Source organism: Cnephaeus nilssonii, assembly GCF_951640355.1.
Source record: "Cnephaeus nilssonii genome assembly, chromosome: 6".
Classification (NCBI taxonomy): domain Eukaryota; kingdom Metazoa; phylum Chordata; class Mammalia; order Chiroptera; family Vespertilionidae; genus Cnephaeus; species Cnephaeus nilssonii.
Genome location: NC_137077.1, coordinates 34,675,816 through 34,702,298, shown reverse-complemented (window position 1 = coordinate 34,702,298; position 26,483 = coordinate 34,675,816). Strand labels below are relative to the sequence as shown.

The 26,483-nt window shown below is 39.2% G+C and overlaps 1 protein-coding gene across 7 annotated transcripts in view; it reads right to left on the bottom strand.

Annotated features, from left to right (window-relative positions):
• PPFIBP1 (PPFIA binding protein 1) overlaps positions 1-26,483 on the bottom strand; it is a 166,368-nt gene that overhangs the window by 47,948 nt on the left and 91,937 nt on the right. For all 7 annotated transcript variants that reach the window (XM_079774977.1, XM_079774973.1, XM_079774974.1 and 4 more), the window contains exons 3-4: positions 10,601-10,699; positions 3,199-3,404 (exon numbers count right to left, since the gene is read on the bottom strand). In XM_079774977.1, the coding sequence (XP_079631103.1) occupies positions 3,199-3,404; positions 10,601-10,664 (270 nt within the window). In that variant the 5' untranslated portion in view covers positions 10,665-10,699. The remainder of the gene's footprint in view (positions 1-3,198; positions 3,405-10,600; positions 10,700-26,483) is intronic.

Sequence of the window (26,483 nt, the reverse complement as noted above, 5' to 3'; positions counted from 1 at the left end):
CTGAAGTTCTTACCATCAGCATTTTCACCCGCTCTGTTGAAAACTGTATTTTTGCAATTTCTGCTGATTTTGAGATTGCCTCATAACTAAAACTGCCAAATAACCAGACACTTGGGGGATTTCTTGACCTGATCCAGGTCAGGAAACTCTCAGCTTCATTTATTGAAAAAAGGCAATAGGGCAACTCATCAAGTTAGACCTAAAGTAAGCAAAAAACACTTGCTTGGCTCAAACAAACATGTTTTCCTATTTGCCCTCTTAGACTTGGAGTTTGCTAAAGCATTGTTAAATGCAGTGTCAAACTTTTAAATCTTAAAAAAATACTTATTCATCCCTAGAAGGCTAAAGCTATAGGCACCCTATTAACACAAATTCATTCTTGTATATTTACTATCCCTTCACTATAACAGGCAGCTAGTGTTACTATTTTCTTTTTTCTTATCCAGCTTCTGATCCTATAAAACCATTAAATGGGCCTGCATCCTATAGTAAAGCAGGGGATCTCCTGGCCCAGTTGCACTAATGAGAACATTAGTATCAGCCTTAAGTAATGGGCAGTCAAGTTGGTCATCATTAAATCTTAATTATGTAACTAGTGGTAATAAATTTTTCTAAATTACTATGGAAACTTCTTCACAGTCTGACAAATGCCTGTACTCTTTTGTAAAAAAAAAAAAAAAAAAAGTGAACTATGGCCCAGCCAGCATGGCTCAGTGGTTGAGCATTGACCTATGACCCAGGAGGTCACGGCTGGATCCCCAGTGGGGGTGTGCAGGAGGAAGCCAATCAATGATTCTCTGTTATCATTGATGTTTCTATCTCTCTCTCCCTCTCCCTTCCTCTCTGAAATCAATAAAAATATATACTTTTTAAAAAAGTGAACTATGTATGAGTAATTTGTAACCCAACTCCAAAGCAAAATTCTCAGATTCTTGATATTTACATTCCAGTTGGATAGACAGAAAATAAATGATATAAACATGGCAAATTCATAATATGTAAGAAAGTGGTAAGTGCTAAGGGAAAAAAAGCAGAGAGATGTAATAACAGGAATGAATATGTATAATTTTAGATAGGCTGTCCAGGGAAGGCCTCACTAGGAACACAACTTTCAAGTATCAGAGACTATGAGAAAATTAACCATACACAGATATCTGGGGAAAGAGCTTTACAGGCAGAGTGAACAGCCAGTGTAAAGGCCCTGAGGCCAGTTTTCCCAGTACATCTCAGAACCAGTGAGACTGTTTGAGACTCAGTGAAGGAGCCAGTGTGCCTAGATTGAAGTGAAAGAGGAGAAGTATAATGCGACGTAAGGTCAAAGAATAACGAGGAGCAATGCCTAGAAGGCCTTGCAATCCAGAGCTAGCATCTGGCTTTTCCTCTGAGTGCGATGTGACTACCACTGGGACATTTCTGAAAAAGGAGTGAAGGACACGACCTGATTTATATTCAGATATCATCATGATCATTTTCACTCTTTTCCAGAAAGACTTGAACAGAACAGATGGAGCACGTGTGAATGGAAATGTTTCGGGGCATACAATTTTGTTTTAGACAACACTTGTTTTTGGACACAAGTTAAAAATTCAACCACAGGTACCCTTAAGCTATGGCTGCCATCGGCAGCCTCTGGATGTGAGCCAGGAAGAGGTGCTCCTGCCAATAGGAAATTCCTTTCCCAGTAGGTGATGAATTATCAGAAAAATGTGGAGCAAAAAGGAGGTGAGATAGGAAGTAGAAATAGCCTAGGGGATAGCTAGAAAACATCTAATTTTAGAGCATGAAGCAATTCCCCAACGAAATCAGAAAACCTGGATACTTCAATCTATAGAGAAGGAACTTGTTGTTTTTTTCAGTTTTTTTTTTTTAATTTTATTGTTTAAGGTATAGAGAAGAAACTTGCAGAGCAAATATAAAGTATAATAATAAGGCCCTAGCTGGTCTGGCTCAGTGGATAGAGTGTCGGCCTGAGGACTGAAGGGTCCCAGGTTTGAGTCTGGTCAAGGGCACATTCCTTGGTTGCAGGATCCTCCCCGGCCTGGGCCCTGGTCTGGACGCATGCAGGAAGCAACCAATCGATGTGTTTCTCTCACATCGATGTTTCTCTCTGTCTTCTCTCTCTTCCACTTTCTCTAAAAAAGATCAATGGAAAAATATCCTCAGGTGAGGATTAACCAAAAAGAAAAGAAGTATAATAATAAGGTATCACGTATTACAAAAAAAATAAAATATCTCCAACTGTCAAGTTTGTGTAGAGACACCACCACTAAAAAACTGTCAGAAATGGGAGGCATGTTGGTTGGGAACATGAGAAAACCCGGCATGGGACTGGCTGGGGACACAAGTATTTTTGTCACATCATGTGAACATGTTTTAGCTGCAGAATGTAGTATTAAGGGAACAGCAAACAGATTCAAAAATATATCTCAATTCTTTCATACAATGACCATTAGCTTTTATACTAACACCATTAACCTGTAAGCATATTGATGTAAATTCCTGAAAACTGAGTATTCTTTAAATACTTACAAAATAACACCCTTCCTATCTTTTCCCTTGAATCTGTGTTTGGGATATCCTTTAGATTTTAAGTGTTTGCCGCATATTAAAACCATGGTATCTACCCTTGTGTTCAGGGAAAGAGCAGATGGGCCATGTCATCAATTTTTGCGAAGGATGTCTAGAAAGCGTCCTCACTGTTCAGTGAAGACGAATATCATTTTAAAGCCCAACAACACAGCTTAACTTGTACACTGGAATTGAAATGACCGCCACAAGCCACTAGATGGCACTTCATATCAAAGACTGCTACAAACCTCTTGCTCTCTGAGAGTCTGCCTATTTAGAATTGCCACTGGTCCTTTTACAGTGAACCGCCCAATAGTACTGCTAAGCATCTATTATGTGCAAGGTTCCTTCTCTTGTAGGACTATTTGTTCAAAGCCACAGTAGGTCATTCGGTCACAATCTAAAGGCTAGTCCACTTTTATGAGAATCATCAGGTGACTTGCTGGGCCCCCAAGAAATGTACATAAATCGCCATTTGTAAAAATAATCCTTAGAGTCAAAAGGGAATTGGGAGCTCTTTAGGGAAAACTTGTGTTGCCCTATATATTTTTTCTTCTTGCTCTAATTGGCTGTTCTATGTTCTAAATTTCGGAATAAGCAGCATGGGAGTTGCAACATGAAGAAATCTACCATTTGACTCTGAAGCCATTCGATGAGTGTTTCTGCGGTTGAATCTGGGATCTGACATCTCAGGCCTTCCTTCTCATCTGTTTCCATCATCTCTAACAGTCCGCGTAGGTCTTCCACAAGGTGCAGGGCTCGTAAGCTTCCCATGAACGGGGAGGTGGGGGACTGGCAATCAAAAATCCCATTGGAATATTCCAGGGCCTTAGAACCTAGGTTTAAAAAAAAAAATCAAAGAAAGCCACAGTATTTATATTAGATAAGACACCAAAGCTGAAGGTGGCAAGCAAATCCAGCAGTCCAGTCACCGGGGGTGGGGGGAAGTATGGAGGGATTGAGAAAAAAAGAAAAGAAAAAAAACACCTCATGGATACAGACAACAGTGTGGTGATTGCCAGGGGAAGGTGAGAGATGGAGGCGGGTACTGGGGTGATAAATGGCGATGGACAGAAACTTGACTTGGGGTGGTGAACACACAGCACGGTGTACAGATAATGTGTTATAGAATTGTGCACCTGAAACTTGTATAATTTTGTTAACCAGTGTCACCCCAATAAACTCAGTAAAAAGGGAAAAAAAGAAGGAAGAGATAATTTGATCATGTAAATCTCTCTAAGGCATAGTTATTTGGTACAAAAATAAAAACCATATAACTGATGGTGAATATCCATGGTCAAATATCTAACAGGTGGGCCACCAACTGTGTGGTACAGTAAGAATATGGTGGGCTTCGGTGTAAGATGTGCTAACCTCACAGACACGGGGTTAAGAAGGTAGCAGATCAGTTCGCGTGGAGCCATGTATTACAAAAAACATGAATGAATTTTAGGGACTATAAAGAATTTCATTTCCTACAAGTAAGCTACACCCTGAGGTGGAAATTGCATAGCATAATTTCAAAGGCAAGAGGGCCAGCTCCCAGGTACTTGCCAGAACTTAATCTCTGAAGAAGTGCAATGAATTACATGTATATATTCGTATGTGAATGTCTGAGCAAGTGTGTATCAACATTTCCGCCATGATTTTGCTTGCAGCCTCACATCAAATGCTCTTGCTAAAATTAGCTTTAAACAATAATTTTACAGCCATTGTTGTTTTCAATTAATTATAAGAGAAAACATTCTGCTATTTAAACCCACAGCCCATTCTGAAAGCACTCGTATAGACCTCTTCATCTCTTTGGTTTTTATGTTCTAGTCTGTTAAATATACATACTGTCAAATATAAATGCAAACTTCACACTTAAATATCAATAATTACAATATTTAGGCTATCGCCTTATAAATCTGAAAATCTTACAATTGGATGATACTTGAGAACCAACGTGTTAGCTGTCTCTCCGGTTGGCTGTCTGGCTTGATCAATTCTAACAACAAGAGTGAGTCTCTGGACAGATGATCTGGTCTCAAATCTGCCAAACTATAACAATGGTTGCCATCAATATGCTAAGCACAGTGCTAAATGCTTCACATAACCTTCTCTATCAATCTCCACAGGAACCCTGTAAAGCTGAGATGAAGGGCTATGGAATTAGCCAAAGACTTCTAGAGAGGTTCCTGAGGAAATATAATGAGTTCAATGTTTTTTAAAATACTGACATTGATGTGTCTATGGGATATTTCAGGGGAAATCCTTTACTGGCAGTAAGAGATAGAGATATGAAGGATAACAAAAGAATTGGGAAAGTAAGTAGATGTGAGTCACTGGTGCTAAAGTGAACGTTAAATTCAAGGAAACAGATCGGAACACTCATGGACACTGGGAAAAGCAGTAGCCTTCAAAGTGTGGTCCACAGACTGCCAGGAACCTTGATCAGAAGCCCAAGATGCTATCGGAATTTTTGACATCTTAAAGTAAAATTTAACAATACTTCTGGAATGGGGGTCCGGTCAAGATGGCAGAGTAGGTGTGTGTCTGCTGTACTTACCTCCTCTCATATGGCGATTAAGAATCTGAGGGATATCTCGGCTGCCGAGGTCCCCCCATACCTAACATAAATCCTCCCCCTAACCATAATACTGAAATAAACACAAACATTTTACCCTATCCCTAATGCTAATTCTAAACTAAGCTATAATCCTAACCCTACCTTTAAACCTAAGCCTAACCCTAATCCTAACACGCACCCAGGACCCAAAATTTAAAGCTAACCCTAAACCTAATACTGAACTCACCATGAACACTAAAACTAACCCTTATCTTAAATCTAACTCTAAACCTAACCTCATAGCTAACCCAAACCCTAAACCGAATTCTAACCTAAACATAACACTAAACCAGGAGGAGTTCCAATCAACACGGTGGTAGGTAGGTAGATAGTGCACTCACCTCCTCCCATGACCACATAAAATTACAACTAAATTATAGAACAACCAACCTGGACAGCCACCTGAAAACTGGCTGAAGAGAAGCCCTGTCACTAAAGGATATAAAGAAGCAACCACATTGAGACTGATAGGAGAGGCGGAGATGTGGAACAGGCTGGCTGGACACCCACGGGTGGCAGTTGAAAATCCGGAGGGATATTTCAGCTGCAGAGGTACTCCCTGAGGAGTGAGGGGTCTCAGCTCCACACCAGGCTTCCTAGCATGAAACACCAGTGCTTGGAAGAGGAGCCCACTTAACAACTGGGTGAGTGTTAGAAACACAGGCATCTTCTTAAAGGGCCCACCCATGCAAAAAAATTCTTGCTGGCAGGCACTCACCTTGGGCTCTGGTGGAGAGACAGCAGCTTCGGGGGGCTCCAGAGACATACAGGGAGAAACTGAGTTGTGTGGTGGCACTGCCGCCACGGTCCCTGTGCTGAGTCCTCCTCCCATAAAGCCAAATCTGTATCTGCACTAACCTGGTGAAGTCCACTCGTTCCACCCTGACAACTCCCTGAGACCTTGCCCTGCCCAACTTGCACAAGCCCTAAGGCTCTTTCAACAGCAGCCGCCCTGAGTCCACATGGCAGTCTTTCTTTAAAAACTCTCGAGGAATTCTTATCACACTCCAGGGTGTGCCAGAGACATACAGAGAGAAAGTGAGTTGTGTGGTTTTAGGGTAAGGGCCGAAGGACAGCTACCATTGTCCCTGTGTTGAGCCCTCCCCTCACTTGGCCAAATCTGAATCTGTATTAGCCTGGTGAACTCCACCAGCTCCACCCTGATGACTTCCTGAGAGCCACCCCCACCCCCACCATCCACAAAGGTCCACAGGCCTCAGGCGGATGGTGGCTAGCCCAGTGAGACTTTTGCTGAGCGTCCTCAGGGTCAGCACTGGTGCCAAATATGAATCTGTATTAACTTGGAGAACACACCACTCACCCCACCCTGGCGACTCCCTGAGACCCTGCCTCACCAAACTCACATATCACTGAAAGTTCTTTCAGCAGCTGAGCCTTAAAGGTAGCTGGCAGGCAGCGGCAGGTCTCAGGGTGCCTTGGGAGTTTTGCTGACCTGCCCTAGACCCAATACTGGTGGCAGCTGGCCTTGGTTCACATTGTGACCTCTTGCATGTGCATCCAGATCCAATACAGACAGCCACCAACCACAGGTAGCACCGGGCCAATTACAGGCAGTGTCTAACATTGACCTGCACTGGAGACCCTCACAAGAAGCCTTGGAACCAACACAGAGCACACCTAGTGGCTAGCTTCAGACCATAACGGAGCACTACCAGATTAGCTGCACAGGTGGCATGCCCAAAGAGTAGTCAGCAGGCACCACTGGGGCAAATCCTGCTCCCTGAGATCAACACTGCACAGCAGCATGTACATTGTGGTCATGGCCAATCTCCCTGCTAGCAAACCTGAGAGTCAGTTGCACCTACTGAAGTCTCAATGGCAATCAAGTCTCAACTACAACAGGAAGGCACATACAACCCACACAAGGGATACTCCTGGAACACCTTGCTCAGGTGATCTGGGAGACTGTCCAATTTGGCCCCTCAGAACACATACTACATAAGCCCATCCCATGAAGACTGGAAGATGTAGCAGATGTATATAATACATAGAAACAAACACAAAGAGACAGCCAACATGGGGACACTAAGAAACATGTCACAAATAAAAGAACAAACGGAGCACTACCAGATTAGCTGCACAAGTGGCATGCCCAAAGTGTAGTCAGCAGGCACCACTGGGGCAAATCCTGCTCCCTGAGATCAATACTGCACAGCAGCATGTACATTGTGGTCATGGCCAATCTCCCTGCTAGTAAACCTGAGAGTCAATTGCACCTACTGAAGTCTCAATGGCAATCAAGTCTCAACTACAACAGGAAGGCACATACAACCCACACAAGGGATACTTCTGGAACACCTGGCTCAGGTGATCAGGGGGACTGTCCAATTTGGCCCCTCAGAACACATACTACATAAGGCCATCCCATGAAGACTGGAAGATGTAGCAGATGTATATAATACATAGAAACAAACACAAAGAGACAGCCAACATGGGAACACTAAGAAACATGTCACAAATAAAAGAACAAGGGAAATCTTCAGAAAAAAGAACTAAATGAAAGAGAGGCAAGCAATCTACCACATATAGAGTTTAAAACACTGGTTTTAAGGATGCTCAAGGAACTCAGTGAGAACTTCTACAAAGAGAGTAAGCATAAAAAAGAACATAGAAACCATAAAAAAGAACCAGTCAGAAATGAAGAATTCACTAGAAGGAATCAACAGCAGATTAGATGGAGCAGAGGATCAAATCAGTGATCTGGAAGTCAAGGTAGCAAAAACACCCACCCAAACGAAGATATTTAAGGTACCTCTGGGACAATGTCAAGCATAAAAACATTTCCATCATAAGGGTACCAGAAGGCAGAGAGAAAGAGCAAAGAATGGAGACCCTAATTGAAAAAATGACTAAAAACTTCCCTAACCTAATGAAGAAAATAGACATACAGGTCAAGGAAGTTGAGAGTCCCAAACAAGATGAAATGCAAAGAGGCACATACCAAGACACATCATAATTAAAATGGCAAATATTAAAGACAAAGACAGAATTTTAAAAGCAGCAAAGGAAAGAGAGTTACCTACAAGGGAACTCCCAGAAATTGACTGTCAGACAATTTCTCAACAAAAACATGGCATGCCAGAAGGGGTTGGCTCGAAATATTCAAAGTGGTGAAAAGTAAGAACCTACAACCAGACTACTCTACACAGAAAGACTATCATTCTAAAATTGAGAGATAAAGATATTCCCAGACAAGAAAAAGCTAACAGAGTTAATCACCACCAAACCAGTATTATATGAAATGTTAAAGGTCTTTAGAAAAAAAAAGATAAAAAATATGAACAATAAAATGGCAATAATACATATGTGTCAACAATTGACTCTAATAAAACAAAATAAACAAACCAGCAGAACAGAAACAGATTCACAGATATAGAGAACATTTTGATGGCTGCCAGATGAGAGGGGGGTTGGGGGAATGGGTGAAAAAAGTGAAGCGATTAAGAAGTACAATTTGGTTGTTACAGAATAGTCATGGGGATGTAAAGTACAGCATAGGGGATACAGTCAATAATATTCTAACAACCATGTATGGTGAGAAATGGGTGCAAGAGTTATCGGGATGATCACTTAGTAAGTTATGTAATGTCTAATCACTGGGGTGTACACCTGAAACTAATATTAAAATCTATGTCAACTGTAATTGATACATAAAAAATGATTTAAAATTTTAAAAATTAATACTTTTGTAGTATTAAGTAATCCTATACAATACTGGGAACAAATATACTATCAAATCATTTGTTGTTTTTCTGAGATTCAAATTATAAAAAATAAAGAAAGAAACAAGAACAATCACATACAAACAACCTAACCTTACACCTAAAGGAACTAGAAAAACAGTAATAAACAGAACCCAAAGTGAATAGAAGGAAGGAAATAATAAAAATCAGGGTGGAAATAAACAAAATAGAGCCTAAAAAAAAAAAAAAAAGATTACTGAAACTAAGAGCTGGTTCTTTGAAAACCTTTAACAATACTCATTAAGAAAAAAGAGAGGACCCAAATAAATAAAACCAGAAAACTTAGGCAGTGAACTCTCTGACATTGTTCTTAGTAATATTTTTTTCTGATATATCTCCTTGGGAAACAAAAGGGAAAAAAATAAACAAATGGAACTCACAGCAAAAAAAACAAAACAAATAACAAAATGGAAAAAAAAAAATCTACTGAATGGAAAAAGATATTTGCCAATGATTCATCCGATAAGGGGTTTATATCCAAAATTTTTAAAAAACGCATACACCTTAACACCAAAAAAACAGACTATCCAGTTTAAAAAATGGGCAGAGGATATGATAGGCATTTCTCCAAAGAGGACACACAGATGACCAATAGACATATGAAACGATGCTCAACGTCACTAACCAGAGAAATTAAATTAAAACCACAATGAACTATCACCTCACACATGTCAGAAATGCTATCATCTATAAATCAACAATGAGCAAATGTTGGTGAGGATGTGAAGGAAAGGGAAGCCTCCTACCCTACTGGTGGGATTGCAAATTGGTGCAGCCACTATGGAAAAACAGTATGGAGGTTCCTTAAAAATAGAATTACCTATGACCCATCAATTACACTTACTTGATATATATATCTGAAAAAATCCAAAACACTAATTAAATTCAACACTAATACCCCTATGTTCATTGCAGCAGTATTTACAATAGCCAAGATATGGAAGCAATCCTAGTGCCCATCAATAGATATTGGATAAAGAAGATATGATACATCTCTACAATAGAATATTACTCAGCCATAAAAAAAAAAAGAATGAAGTTTTACCATTTGTGACAACATGGATTGACCTTATTAGGCTAAGTAAAATAAGTAAGAGAAAAACAATACCATATGACTTCACTTATATGTGGACTCCAAAGAACATAATAAATCAACAAACAAAACAGAAACAGAATCATAGTTACAGAGAACAGACTGCTGGTTGTCAGAGGAGAGGGGATTAGGAAGATTGGGTGAAAAAGGTGAAGAGATTAAGTACAGATTGGTAGTTACTAAATAGTCATGGAGATGTAAAGTACAGTATAGGGAATATAGTCAATAATATTGTAATAACTAGGTATGGTGCCAAATGACTACTAGAATTATCGACAGATCACTTCATAAATTACATAATCATCTGACCACTATGCTATACACCTGAAACTAATATAAAATAATATTGAATGTCAACTCTAATTGAACATTTTTTGAAAAAAATAAAAATTCTGGAAGAAAATGGGAAAGAGGGTCAAGGATGAACCATGGGAACCCTAAAGGCATTGGAGAGAGCCAATAAGTGAAAATAAGAAAGTGGAAAGGTAATAAAACAGCTGTAATGAAAAAGCCAAGAGAGCAGAATAAATGGCATGATTGCATATTTTAGAGGATGCACATTACCTGCTATAATACCATCCATCTGCTCCAACGCCGCAGCCAACATGTCACTTGCATCACTCATCATTTTGTTATTTGTGAAGGGCAAATTCCAACCTGGATCTGAAAAAATAATGATGTTATCATTACATCCTTTAAATGACTCATGCTTCCTGGCAGGTTTGATAATTCAACTTCAAATGATAACTCCACCTGGCAGGCAAATAGGGAGAATTTCTGAAGTAGTAGACCTGAATTAATTGAAACATTTAACGAGCTGCGGCCAACCGTCGCTTACTACACTGCGAGACCACATGCTATACCTGTATCAGTTAATGAAACAAGATTCCGTTCTTGCACTCAAGGTGTTTCAAGTGCAGAATGCTTTCCATGCCGCACTCTACAGAGCTCTAGGTCTCCATAAGGGGTATCCCGCCTGGCTGTGGAGCCTTGCTCAGGGCCCTGAGGAATGCTGGGTAGACCAGAGCTTTCTCCCTCCCTGTTCCAGCCCAAACCAATCTCTACTCTCTTAATTTTGCCCCCTTTTTTCTGTATAAGGATTACCATAAGACTTGTATAAGAAAATGGTTCTCATTGTGTGCGTATATGGTAAACACACAAATCAACTGCTATTGTTTAATGTAACAATAGCTACCATGCATCAAGTGTCAACAATGGTCCCTATACATTTACATAAATTATCCACAATCCTTAATCATAACAGCAACCCTATAAAATGGATACATTCATCTTAGTTTTACAAATGAAATCAAAGATGTTTGTTGATTTTTGCAAGGAAACATGCCAAGTAAATATAGCAAAGACCAATTTTTAGCCTAGGTCTGATTTCCAACAATATTGTAATTTCTTATCTGATTCTCTAGCTGAAAGATAGGTTTACGCTGAAATTGGCACTGGCTACTCACTCTTTTACCTATTCAAAAAATTGACTGAACTTATAGCCTTGCAAGAAATTTGGTCAAAGCAGGAAAAAGTCAAATTATATGTTTTTCAATATTAATTAATGCATTTCAGGTACCAGACAAATTTTCCCAATAGGCCTAAATAAGGCTTCTGCGACTTTGCAGATGGGAAGTAAAGGGAATGCTGTTTAATAGAAACCTTTGCCCTCTGTTTCTAAGCAGCCAGATCTCACTTACCACTTTATTTTTTATAAACACATTTACAGTTCTGATAAAAAGCTTGTTGGATCACTTCTTATGTACATTCATTTTAATAATAAGCCATCTAATCATTGTGAAATATTACTTTGTTTTTATAGTTTTTATAGATTTCATCTAAGAGTTTCCCAGAACTTTACTTACCTCAGAAGGTATAAAATATCTCTACCATGTTATGTGGAAATACTACAGCACGAAAATACCCAAGGCGTGCATTCACAGTTACCAGAATTCAGGTGGTTAACAAGCCAGGTTATGAGCCTAGGTAGTTCTCAAAAACTTACTTGCACATTCAGCTAATCCAGCAAGGTGGGGCACAGATTTAATAATCACACTTCAGGCTGGAAAACTTAAAACGTGAAAACTGAGAACATAAAGGATTAAGCCGAATGGCCTTCAGTCCTTTACTTTCATATAATTAAGTGGCTTGCATTACCTTCATTTTAAAAGCGCTTCAAAGCGCTCTAGATAACATGAGATACATAGAAAGGAACACACGTCAGCTCAGCAATAAACATGGGAAATGCTAATAAAACAAAGTAATGCTTCACAATGAAAAACTCTCACTGCCCCACCAATTTATAAAAACAAGGATTGATTTTCTTTGCTAGCAACTATGATTTGTGTAGGGCACGAAACACTTCCAAGTATGACAGGTAATTATCTACTTCTCTGTTCTGTCCAGAACCTCTTATACATGGAGGTATAAGAATCTAGGCCATAATTTTCAAAGCAGTAAAGAACCAATTTTTTTTAAAAAAGTTTCCAATTCTTTAGAGACCAATCCTTTGTTTAATAACATAAAACTATGATGACAATATTTCACTGTTAAAAAAACTTATAAATGTTTACTCTTGATCTCTATATTTATCACATAATATGCTACATGTAACAGTAAGGAGAGGACAGGCAGTAAACACAATAAATATGCATGTAATATAGAAAAGGTGGGTGATAGCTAAAGTGTACAGGATTACATTTGTTGTTGTTGTTAATCCTCACCCGAGGATATTTTCCATTGATTTTTAGAGAGAGTGAAGGGATGGGGGGAGAGAGAGAGAGAGAGAGAGAGAGAGAGAGAGAGAGAGAGAGAAACATTAATGTAAGAGAGACACAGCCATTGGTTGCCTCCTGCATACGCCCCAACAGGGATCTAGCCTGCAACCAAGGTATGTGCCCTTGACCAGAATCAAACCCGGGACCCTTCAGTCCATGGGCCAACACTCTGTCCACTGAGTCAAACCTGTTAGGGCAGGAATTTTAAGGGTAGTGAAAATGTAACCATCTTGACCTAATTCAATTTATAGAACAAAACACTTAAATGCAGAATATACATTTCAAGTCCAAGTTATATTCACCATGATGGGCCATGTACACAAGGCCACAAAGTAAGTCTCAATAAATTCCAAATGGGCTTTAAAGGATTACAGAGAAGAATGAGAGCAGAAGCCTGAGGTGGAGAAACACTAACACTAAGAATAGAATTTCCATATATATTAAAACTCAGACTTGCCAATGGCCTGCGGTATTTTAGAGTCAGCCTAACTGAGTGAGCATCTGTGTTGATAAAGCTATGCCAATGGTCATGAATGGGTCAAAATATTGTCAAAAATAGAAAGGCTAAATAAAAAGCCTTCAGAAAATACTATACTCTTAAAAAGATTGTCCTATATCCTCAAAAACACGTCTGAGAGGAAGATTCTCCTGGGTGTTCTCACATACTTAATGCAATGGAATGTTATTCCAATACAATGAAATATTACTCCACAATAACAAAGACTGAACTGTTGATACATGCAACAGTATGTTGAGCAAAAGAAGCCAGACATAAATGACTATGTACTGTATGATTCGTTTTCTATGAAATTCAAGGACGGGCAATCTACGGTGATAGAAAGTAGAACAATAGTTATCTGTAGGAAGTGGCAAATGATTAAAGGAGGTACTGGGGGACTTCCTGTTTAATGTGTCAATTGAGGTGTTGGTTACACAAGTTTATACATTTGTCAAATTCATCAAACTATACATTTAAGATGTGTGCATTTCAATATATGGAAATCTCATCTCAAATTTTAAAAACTAGGAATGAAGATGATTGTTAGAAATTTAAAATGAAATTGTACTTTAAAAAATTAACTAAATAAGTAAATGAATTTATATAATGGAGGAAATGCATGGACTTAGAGTGACAATACATCACAAATCAAGGATAATGAATAATCCAAGTACAGATCTGAGGTCCAAAAATAAGAGACAGAATATCCAGGTCCCTCTGTTCTAATTCTTTGTTTACCCAGAGACCTGCTGATTATAATTTGGTCTTTTGGATTGACAGAACCATTTAGAAAATTAAAATTTCAACATCCATTGATTCTCAGAGAATAGCAAAATGATTTCTGGATTCTAAATAACTAATATACGTATACTTCTTTGAATGACTTGCTGAAGGAAAAGGCACCAGAAAATACAACCACCACAACAAAGGAATTTGGTTTGAGTTAAAGGTCAGAGTTCAAACCTGAGAAAACCCTTACTTGTGTGATGTGAACAGAGAAGACCAGCTCTGTTTGTACGAGTCCTCAATCTAGTGGTTTCCTATTCCCATGACTTAATTTAAAATAAGTTTAGAATAGTCTTAGAAAAGCAAGAACCTGGGAATAATATTCATATATTAGAGGAAGGGACAAAAAGAGACCCAACAGAAGCAAGTTTGGGGTACATTTCAAGCTTGGTTAGAACCCATTTAGAGCAGACTTGAATGGGGTAAAATACCAGGGAAAGTTCCAGCAATGGGTGTGGTGGCTAAAAGTTTGGCAGAAAAAACACAAGTTTTTGCAGAGTTGCTGACTAACTGATGTTTTAGGTCGGGCTAGCTGCCCAGTCTCTCTGTGAAGAAAGAAAGAAAGACAGGCTGTGAGAAAATTACAAAGTTTGTTTTGAACTCTGGTGAGAATGACATCTGTCCTGGCTTCCTTCTCAGCTTTCCTTAGGTAGAATGTTTAGGTTTGAAAGAGAACTTCTAATTTTGTGCCGTGAGATGGATACAATTCACTGAGATTAAGACACTTAAGAGAGAAAAAATCTTTCATTGAAAGAGAGAATGTTCCATGCAGTGGAGGGGGGGGCGGGCAGAGAGGGGGATAGGGAACACCTGTAATACGGTCAACAATAAAAAACAAACTTAAAAAAATAAACTAAAGTAATCCTTAACTAGACCAATAAGCTAATGGCATTTTGAAAAAAAGAAAAATGAAAGAGCATGTTTACATCCATTTCACTAGGCTGGTAAAGCGCCATATTATATGATCATTATAAAAACAATATATTTTCATATAAATCACCCACAGGTTTCTCACCAATTTTTCCCCAAAGATGCTCACTAGGGATGTTACATCAATTACACAATGGGTTCCAATGTATGCAGCAATACAATCTTAGGAAAGATAAAATGCCTTAAAAATGGAAAGACCAACAGGTAGTAGGAAGGACTATCAGTGGTTATCAAGCTATGGTTCCTGGACCAGCAGCAGCATCACCTGGGAGTTAGTTAGAATGTACATCCTTGGGCCCCACCAACCTGGGTTTTTCAAGCTGTTCATGTGATTCTAGAGCACACTCCATCACAGGACTAAAGAGGCCGTCCTTCCTCCTGGGACACACGCCCCACCCAGATGAGGTTGGAACTGGCTACCAAGGTAAACAAGGGCAGAGCTCCTCTCCGCAGCCCCCGCTTCTTACTTTTGATCCAAGAATCACAGCTCTCAAGAAGCAATTATGTTTTAACCTGAAAAACCCTCCCTTTAAACTTCCACTAAGTCCTTATGTCTGCAACATGTTAAGATTCTTAAGCAATCCTCCTTGCTTTCTGGTTGTCTGCTATGTATCTGTCATCACATACTTTCTCCTCCCCACTGTGTGAGTCCAAATCCTTTCACCTTCAATCTGCTCTAACATCCCAGGAAAATCAATTCAGAATCACGTGAAAAAGAAAACATGGTAAGAAGTGGGGATCAAGGGACAGGCCAAGTGCTGAAAACAAAAAGGATGGGGATGTTAGCAGCAGGGGTGATATCTAATATTATAGCACATTAAAAAATTTGCCAAACTGTAAAATAAGTAAAATATCCTATATAATAAAAGGCTAATATGCAAATTGTCTCCTTGGCCAGGAGTTCAACCGGGAGTTTGACCAGGGGGTGGGTCCGGCCAGCCAACTGCCTGTGGTCCCTCCCCCCAGCCAGTTCCACCCCCCAATCGACCCGATGGGGCAGGCCAGCTGGACCCCACCCGTGCACGAATTTGTACACCAGGCCTCTAGTTGATGATATAACTGGGAATTTGAACACTGACTATATTTGGTGATATTAAGGAATTATTTTAATTTTGAAGTTTTAATAGTTCTTTTTGTAAGAGCTCTTATTTTTGGAGATGATTAGTAAAATATTTATGAATGAAATAATATAATATGTGGAATTTGCTTTGAAATAATAAAGAGGGGAATAGGGTGAAGATATAGATGAAATAAGATTAGCCCTGATTTGATCATTGTTGAAGGTGAGTGATAAGTATATGGGGCAACATTATCCTATTCTACCTACATTTTCATATATTTGAGATTTTCCATAATAAAATATTACATTTTTCCATTCATATCTTTAGACAAGAGGATTTTCAAACACCCTTCATCATGATATGTTGTCTTAAATATTTTCATTTTTTCTATCATAACTTCAAGCATACCAAAGGCTCAGCAAATATTTACAAACCAAATAAGAAAATACTTGTTATATTAACCACCTGCATAAACACAAACACACTCAGAAAACAGAAGAGCCTCTTACAGAGAATTGTAAGGCAGACCATAAAAAAGGGGAGTATAAATGACTGTGTATTAGTAAAATTACTTCTCTTGCTCACTAACATAAAGAGCAACAAAAATGATGGGGCAAAGCTGGGAAGTACTAAAATAAATGAAGCAGCAAGGGAAGATAGGGGAAGATAAAAGGAAATGAGCTTTTCATCTGCATGCTATTAATATTTAGGAATGACAACCAGAAAGGAGTGGATACAAAGGTTCATACAATAAGCCAAGATCCTTTACTTTTTGAATAAGAGGATGTTGCTGGTATTTGAAAAACTGATATGTATTAAATATCAGTAAGTCTAAAGATACTGTGATAAATCGAAAGAATGCCCCATGTCTCCCTATCTAGTGTTGTTGGTACTATGACTGCACCAAGTTTTAAATTTGTCTAAGGTAACTCAGGAAGTAAGATATGAGACCAAAACTCATCTTGTTCCCAAGTGTGCTTCTCACTGAGGTCAGTAGGTATTAATCACACAGCTCGTTTGCCCTGACTAGGATGACCAACCTCCAACAAGAGCCTTCATTTAACAGTATCTGTCTCCTTGATTAAGCTGTGAGCTCCGTGAAAACAGAGACTGTTTGTGATCTCTGATCCCTGGACCTCATGTGGAGGACATCAAAGGCTTGCAGCGTGGTGCTCTGCTCCAAGGGCTACACACACACACACACACACACACACACACACACACACACACACACTTTTATGTCATAACTGTTCCAGCCCTCACAGTCCCCGTTTCGGCCCACAGTGTGACCTCCCTCTTAACTGCATAAGCCAGAAACTTATCTCCTCATCTTAACTTTTAAGGTAAATGTGGATAAATTTGATCATTGCTCTTACCCTTTCTATCTATAATCTCACAGGACGAATTTTTATACTATTCAAGACTTTGGTGAACCAAATTCACTGCGCTACTTCAGAATGATGTGATTCCTAAGGGTTTGCAAACTTAGCTCCCAATATGGTGGAGGAGTATCAGGGGGCCTGAGCAGATTGTAACTTGTAATTTTTCAAACCACTCTAACTCTAACCCCCACCCATCTCTTCTTTGTTCTTAAAAAAATCTATAGACTCCATCTGGCTCCTAGTATCCTACCCAAGTCTACCAATCCAGGCTTCGCTGGCTAATAGGTAAGCAGTTCTGGGATGTGAGACCCAGACTGAAGTCAGGAGGGCAGGGGTACGGAATAGCTACTCCAGGCTCTGGAAAGGAGGGGAAGGACAAGTTGCCTATATATAAGCAGCCTCTACAGGAGTGTTTTACAAGTCATGGGTCATGACCCTAAGATTAGAAGGAAGTGGAGTAAATTTAGTAGACTGCAATCTACATTCATTTAGCAAAATAGACAACATCAGAGTGTCTTACAGGAAAAAAAAGGTTAAGTACTGTTCTGCAAAACTTTTGATTCGATTATATATACACATCTGCATGCAGTAAGTATGGAAGGCCTACCCTGTGCCAGGCACTAGAGATAGAACAGTGAAGACAACAAGCAAAAAAAAGAAAACCATTTCTGCCTTGAGGTAGCTGACATCCCAGTGATTTCAGAATGTGCACATTCATGTGGACGTGGATATATATGAATTGCAGCATCATAGAGGAAAGTCTATCTTACACTGGGTCAAAAGCATTTGAGAAAGGCTGCTCTAAAGTCATGCTATTTAAAATGTGGTCTGTGAGCTGGTGTTTGTCCACCCACTGGTACTGGTCCACTATGTGATAAGTCCAGAAATTGAGAGTAAGTATTTAGAATATTTTATAGCAACCTGACCTTCCCGTGATATCCAATTTTTCTGACCTAGCCATTTTTTTTAAAAATTGGGTTTTACAGAAAGAATCAATCCATGATAGATTGAAAAACAAAACAAGCCTGGCTGGCGTGGCGCAGTGGTTGAGCGTCGACCTATGATCCAGGAGGTCATGGTTCGATTCCTGGTCAGGGCACATGCCTGGGTTGTGGGCTAAATCCCCAGTGTGGGCCCAATCCCCAGTGTGGGATGTGCAGGAGGCAGCCGATACATGATTCTCTCTCATCATCTATCTATCCATCCCTCCCTCCCTGCCTCCTTCTCTCCCTCCTTCTCCTTCCTCTCTGAAATCAATAAAAAAGAAAGAAAAGACAAAAGAAAAACAAAACAAAAAACTGGTTCTTCTCCAGCAGAGATGGCTGGAGAAGCACTACTCGGGAGACCCCTGCGTGTGTGTGTTGGGAATAAGTGTGTGCACAAGCACTGGGATTGGACACTGCAGCCACGGACCCTGGATGGAGAGAGAAGGGGCAACGCAGGGAGCGAGAGCGCCCCAAGAACTAGGGAGTGTGGTTCAGATTGTTCTCTCTGCACACATGCCAAGTGATAGAAATGAGGAAATGGCAAGGAGAAAACTGTTAGCACTGATACGGATGACATACCGTTAAATTCCGAAGAAGTGAAACAAAGATTTTTGGTTGTATAAAATTAACAGCAATGGCAGTCATATACACTGAGTGGCCAGATTATTCAGTGTTTATCCTATATAATCCTATATAATAAAAGGCTAATATGCAAAATGTCCCCTTGACCAGGAGTTCGACCAGCAGGCAGGCCGGCCAATTGCCCATGTCCCCTCCCCCTGGCCAGGCTGGCTGGTTACCCCACCCATGCAAGAATTCATGCACCGGGCCTCTAACATAAATATATATATATATATATATATATATATATATATATATATGACTTGAAAAGCATTCAGAGATCATAATAATCTGTCCACTCAGTGTATTTGAACTACTTATACGTCTAATTACAATGCAGCACAGCACCCACTCAGTACAATTTCTGGTCCACTTTGTTTCAATTACAGCAATAAAGGCTACATATTTTGCGCTAAATTTTCATCACTTGTCATTCATACAACATAGCCCAAAGCATGCGATATTTGAGTGGAAGAATCTTGCCAGCATACCAAACTGTCTGGGAAGAGTGAGAAAAACTGTGGGCGAGGGGACAGTTTTGTGGAGGAATAAGACTTTATAATGATTTTAAAAACGAAACTGTCTGTCTAGTGGGTAATTTCTGTTGGCTTTCTCTTTCCACTGGGTGTTAGTTACACTCGTGGCTGTGCAGTAAGTGGAATGCCAACGTTTTTTGCTTTTATAGCATATGTATTTCTGGCCACCATCAGCAGTAGAGATATGTTCTCAGCTGTTGCGGGGAGGGGGCGATAAAATAAAAGCCAGAGCCCTGAAATTATCCAGTTGAAAGTACAAAATACATCCTTAACATTGTTATTCACTATTAAAGTCTTAAAAGACATGGAAATTCTGTACAATTAATGAGTACAGACCCAGGTAATAATGGGTAACAATGCTTTTCAAGTCATTTATATTTCAGTTCTGAATGGCTGGCACTGGCTGCAAGAGATGTGCTTAAGGGAAAGATGATGAGAACCAGAAAACAAGGCCAAAAATTATTTCCCAACCCAGGCAGTGGCAAACTGCAGCCCATAGGCCAAATCTGGCTCACTGCCTGTTTTTGGAAATAAAGTTTCATTAGAAGAAAGTCACAGTCATTCGTTATCATCAGTGGCCGCTTTCACGCTATTTGCAGATTTGAGTAGTTATAACCCTCAAAGCCCAAAATATTTACTATCTGGCCCTTGGCAGAAAAAGTTTGCCAACCCCTGTCCCAACCCATCCCATAGCCTCTCGAAGTACACAGACCCCTCTCCTATTCGCTTATTCACCCCGACTAAACATTTCTTGAGTATCTATCTATTATACACCAGGCACTGTTCTAAGGATATAGCAGGAAAGAAAAAGAAAAAGAGAAAGAAAATTAAAAGTTGTTGCTCTAAAGTCAAGAAACCATAAATAAGTAAATATATATATTTCAATATACAGTAGGTGAGCTGGTGATACAGAATATGGGAAAACAAAGCAAGGAAGGAGGATAAGCATTAGCTTACTATGTACCATGCTCTGCTTTTAAGTGCTTTTCATGTATTGATTCATTGAATCCTCACAATAACCCCAGTGACACAATATTTACTCCTATTTTATAGGTGATAAATCAGAGGCACAGAAGGGACACCCAAGACGTACAGCTGGAAAATGGATTTGAAGCCCGACAGGCGGACTCCAGAGCCCGTGATCTTAACTTTACGCTGTGCTGGCTCTTTGTGCAGAAAGAAAACGGCAGGAGTTACAATGTTCATGTGATAGCCAGGGAAGGCCCCACTGATAAAGTGACATTGAGCAAAGCCCTGGAAGAGATGAGGGGGAAAGTCATGTGGATGTATAGGAAGAGCTTCCAGGTAGAAACAACAGCCCATACAAAGGCCCGGGGGAGGGAGGGCTTTATGTACTTGGTATTGAGAGAGAGAGGGAGGGAGAGAGGGAGAAGGGGAGAATTTACATAGAGTGAAATGCACACGTCTTAACTGTACAATGTGATGAGTTCTGATGAATGCACACACCTATGTAACACATACCAACATTCGTATCACCTTGTGTGTATTTGGGTGGAAAAGCTAACGGAATTTGATACAGTGTTTGGGAACAAGAAATGACTCAAGGGCTGTGGCCTGCTCCACAGAAGGATGGAGTGGCCATTTAACTGAGGCAACTGACTACCCAGTCCCAGCCCCAGGCATCACAAGGACTTCCTCCATCCACCGAAGAAAGGAAGCAAGAAGAATTATAAAATTATCATCCACGGAGAGCCGTCCCCTGCCATCCTGTACAGTAAAGCACAATGAAATAGCTGGATCTTGTCCGTGAAAGCTGTATGTCGTGGCAGAATACCCAAGCCAAACCCATTACCACAAACACCATTACGAACTCTCATAGCACTTTAAAAACAAGACAAAACTCGATTATCAGGTACCATGTGGAACCATTGCTTATCTCTACCAGATTACTATACCTGGTGAGGGAAAAGGTGTGTCTCTGGAAGGTGGGCTCGCTTAACTCGGGTCCATGGGATGTTGTCTCTATCAGACTGGGCTTTTAAAGAATGAAGGTCCCACTTTTAATCACTTGTATGCCAAGCTTAGCTCAGGACATGGTGCTCAGCAAAGGTTTGATGAATAAATTAATAACCACCAACAAAATTATTCATTAATCGCCACCAAACATACTAGGTAGCTTATGAAACAATAGTGCATTAATGGGCTTGTTGGTTCTTTTAGGTCTTAGATCATCAACCTAGATTTTGTTTTCACTTGAACAAAAGTCCCGGTATCCCACAGCTTTTAGGAGAGGGAATAAGGCGGGGGGGGGGGGGGGGAGGGAAAAGCAGAGCCAGTAAATATGTTGCGTTGTTTTGGCATGAATGTGAAAGCTTGCTTTTATTCTACCGACACGCTGAATGACTGGGGCAGGACTACCAAATAGCCAATATAACCAGGACTTTCCATATTTTACAGTATCTGGTAGGACTAGTGCTTCAAAATGACATGGATAAATTTATTCATATGTATATATTCAATATTTATCATTTGCCCACCGGGTGCCAGAAACTATTCCAGGCACTGAGGAGTTTTCATTCCAGTGACCATCTGCCAATTTCTGTATTTGTTCTCCGATAAAGTCCATCTCACGGACCTGATTACATGAGACCACCGGCAGGAGACATAGCTTTCCTAGCCAAGGATAGCTAGCATCTGTCTTATTTTCAAGTGGCACCCCCAAAGTTGGATATTCTAAGTGATGGGGGCACAAATTCTACTTAACATGGTGCTTGCTTGAGTTTAAAAACAGACGAGGGAATGATGCACTTGGCTTTTACATTTTTGCTACTTACACCATATGCATTGAATGTCTGTGAGCTATCTTAATCTCAGGATGCCTCAAGTCCTACCTTCTGTTAAAAAGTAATTTAGTATTAAAGGTGTATTTTTCCTTATGAAACTTCTTGCTATGTCTTGATTCAGCTGTACCAAGCACTGCTAGAGAAAGTGGGGTTGGCTCCACTTCAAATGCCTGATATCTAACTTCAACCTTGACTGAGCACTTAATGTTATTCAACAATCCTTTTATTCATCATTAGTTCCCTCCCTATCACATTCCTCATAATGGCTGTCTCTAAAAATTCTTATAAAACGCTCCCCTAATGTATTCCTATTCATGCAGACCCTTAATCTCGTAGATTATTTCTTAGCCTACCATACAGAGAATCCTGAGAACGCTCCTCTAGCTAAAATTTCTATGTACACTTACTTGCCTATTCCAAGATCACAGTCTTCTGTCAAGGGAAAACTTTTCATCCTTGTTCTTGATCTCATCCCAACCTTTTAAACAATGACTCCCTCATTCTTTTATATCTTCAATCACAAACTAATCCTCAGTTTCCTTCTCTTCCATGAATAATATGTTGAAAGTCTTTTGGCCCTAAAATTCCCAGCCAAAAACAAAAAACAACTCCCAAATCCTTCTCTTCACCCTTTGTAAGTTACAGATCTAGCTCTGACTCTTCACAATTACACCTTAAAACGAGTGATCCTCACATACTATTTCTCCTGATCCCTATTGCAATTTGGGATATCCTATCACCAAAAAAATGCCATCAAAGATCATCATCACTTGAAGAGGTCGCATGGCTGCAAAGTGGCAGAGAAGAGAGTCAAACAAAAACAGAACTATAACACCCTAAATGTGCATCAATGGGGTTTTCAATGGGGAATTGAATCCATAATATTTTGTAAATAAGGCCAAAAAATTGAATTGAAACAATTCCTCTAGGCAACAAAACAAACAAGTGGGACTACACTAACAAAAAAAGGGGGAAAAAAAGGTTTTGCAAAGCAAAAGAAACAATCAATAAAATGAAAAAGCAACCGATGGAATGGAAGAAAGTATTTGCAAATTATATATCTGATGAAGGTTTAGTATCCAAAATACATTTTAAAAATACTCATACACCTCAATAGCAAATAAACAACTTGATCAAAAAATGGGCAGAGGATCGCAATAGGCATTTTTTTAAAGAAGACATATGGGTGACCAACTCATACCTGAAAGGATGCCCAACACCACTAATCATCAGGGAAATGCAAATGAAAACCACAATGAGCTATCATCTTATTCCTGTGAAAATGACTTATCAAAAGACAAAAAGTAACATGTTGGTGAGGTTATAGAGAAAAGGGGACCCTTGTGCTCTGTGGGTGGGAATGTAAATGATACAGCCACCATGAAAAACAGAATAGAGGTTCCTCAAAAAATTAAAAATAGAATTACATATGATCCAGCAATTCTACTTCTGGATATTTATCTGAAAACAACCAAAACACTAACTGCAAAGATATATGCACCCCTGTGTTCATCGCAGCACTATTTACAATAGCTAATAAATAAAAACAACCTGCAACGGAATATTATTTTGCCATAAACAAATTGAAATTTTGTCATTTATAACAACATCAATGGACACTGAGAACACTTTGCTAAGTGAAATAAGACAGACAAAGACAAATACCATATGTTCTCACTTATATGTGAAATCTAAACAAACAAATAAACAAATAAAAACAGGCTTATATAGAGAATAGACTGGCGGTTGCCAGAGGTGGGGGTGGGCAGGGGAAGGAGAGGAATGATGATGGCAAGATGGGTAAAGAGGGTCAAAAGGTACTTCCAGTTATAAAAGAAATAAGTCCTGGAGATGTAATGTATATCATGTGACCATAGTTAAGAACCCTGTATTACATATTTGAAAGTCATTAAAAGAGTAAAACTTTAAAGTTTTTTCTTTTTTAAAAAATTCTTTAATGTATTACTAAAGTTTTCATCACAAGAAAAAATAGTTTTGTAACTATGTTAACTTCATGTATTATGGTGATCAACTCATAATAGATACAAATATCAAATCATTATGTTGTACACTTGAAACTAATAAAATGTTGTATGTCAATTTTACCTAAAAAAAGGAGGGGGTGAAAAACAAACAAATGGTACTGAAAACAAAGATACATTGATCAGAGTATAAGAAAAATTCCATAGAATATTAGTGCAATACAAGAGTGACAGAAATCCCTTATGTCCTCCCTCAATTTCTACCCTATAAGTCAGAGCACAGGATTGTAACCTTTTCTTTGTAATTAATTTACTAGGTGTACCGGTTAATAATGCAGATTTTGTAATCAAAGAAAACACAATAATTTCAAGAGAAACATCAAAAGTGCTTCATTCAAAGTAATGTCCATCGCTAGCTACACATTTCCCCATGTTTCAGGTAATTTGTGGATACTGTCCCAATAGAACTTTTCTTGTTTTGAGGCAAACCATTCAGAGACCCAATTTTCCACTTCTTTGTACGTTTTGAAGTGCTGCTCAGAAAGTGCGTGTGCCATCCATTGGAACAAGTGGTAATCTGAAGGAGCAAGGTCTGGTGAATATGGCGGGTGGGTTAATACTTCCCAGGCAAGATCTTTTAACATGTCTTTAACTGGTTTTGAAGTGTGTGATGGTGCGTCATCTGAAGCAAAATTACTTTGCCGTGCCTTCTGGCCCATTCTGGTCGTTTCACGATCAAAGCGTGATTCAAATTGATTATTTGTTGTCGGTAGCGATCAGTATTAACGGTTTCACCTGGTTTTAGAAGCTCCCAATACACCACACCTTCCTGATCCCACCAAACGCAGAGCATTGTTTTCTTTCCCAAGCGATTTGGCCTTGCAGTCTATGTTGATGGTTGACCTGGATCAGCCCATGATTGTGTGCATTTGGGATTCTCAAAATAAATCCACTTTTCATCGCCAGTCACAATTCGATGCAAAAAGACTTTCTTTTGTGCCGTTGAAGCAACATTTTACTGATGACTTTTCGGTTTTCCATTTGTATTTCATTCAGTTGATGTGGCACCCATTTTCCTTCCTTTAAAATCTTTCCCATTGCTTGTAAACGATCAGAAATTGTTTGCTGAGCAACGTTCAATCTTCCTGCAAGTTGTTTTTGAATTTGACACGCATCTTCATCCAATAATGCTTGTAATTATTGGTCTTTAAACTTTTTCAGTTGACCTGGATGTTCTTTGTCTTTCACATCGAAATCATAACTGTTAAAGCGTTTAAACCAGCGTTCACAAGTATCTTGAGATGGAGCATGTTCACCATAAGCTTGCCTAAGTATTCAGCAGCACTTTTCTTCAAAATAAAGTAATGAATTAAAACTTCCCACAAATTTTTTTTTAGCACGAAATTCGACATTTTTAAGTGTAAAAATATCTATGATGTTAACACCGTCAGCAAATTTGACACATGAAGTTTTGAAGCTTATTGTCAATACAACAAAATAGCATACATATCAAATTGCATATATATCAACATATGTGTAACTCCATCTATTGAAAAAAAATCCACCTTATTAACCAGTACACCTAGTACTTATTTAAAAATTATAGATGACATACAATATTACATTAGTTTCAGGTGCACAACGTAAGTGATTTGACATATACCTTACAAGTGATTCCACGATAAGTCTAGAAACTTTCACTGTACAAAGTTGTATTACAATATTGTAACTATATTCCTATGCTATATATTACAGCCCCACAATTTATTTTAGAGCTACAATCTTTTCAGTGTAAGGTAGCAGCTCTTTTGAGTTTCCAGAGTTCAAAAATTATTTGAGAAAATGTGTGTGAGCTGCCTTGCACATGCCTGGTCCATTTTAAGGGCTCCATAAATATCGGCTCCATGCAACTACGTTTTCTGTCTCTGCCAGATACCAGCTGAGAACATCGTGTGTGGGCCTTTTACGCTTACTTTCTGCTCTATATGAAGCCCAGAGCTCAGCACCCTTCATTGGTTCCATAAATACTTTCTCGTGACAGACCAAAAAAGAAAAAAAATCCTCTCCTACCCTACAAATTATG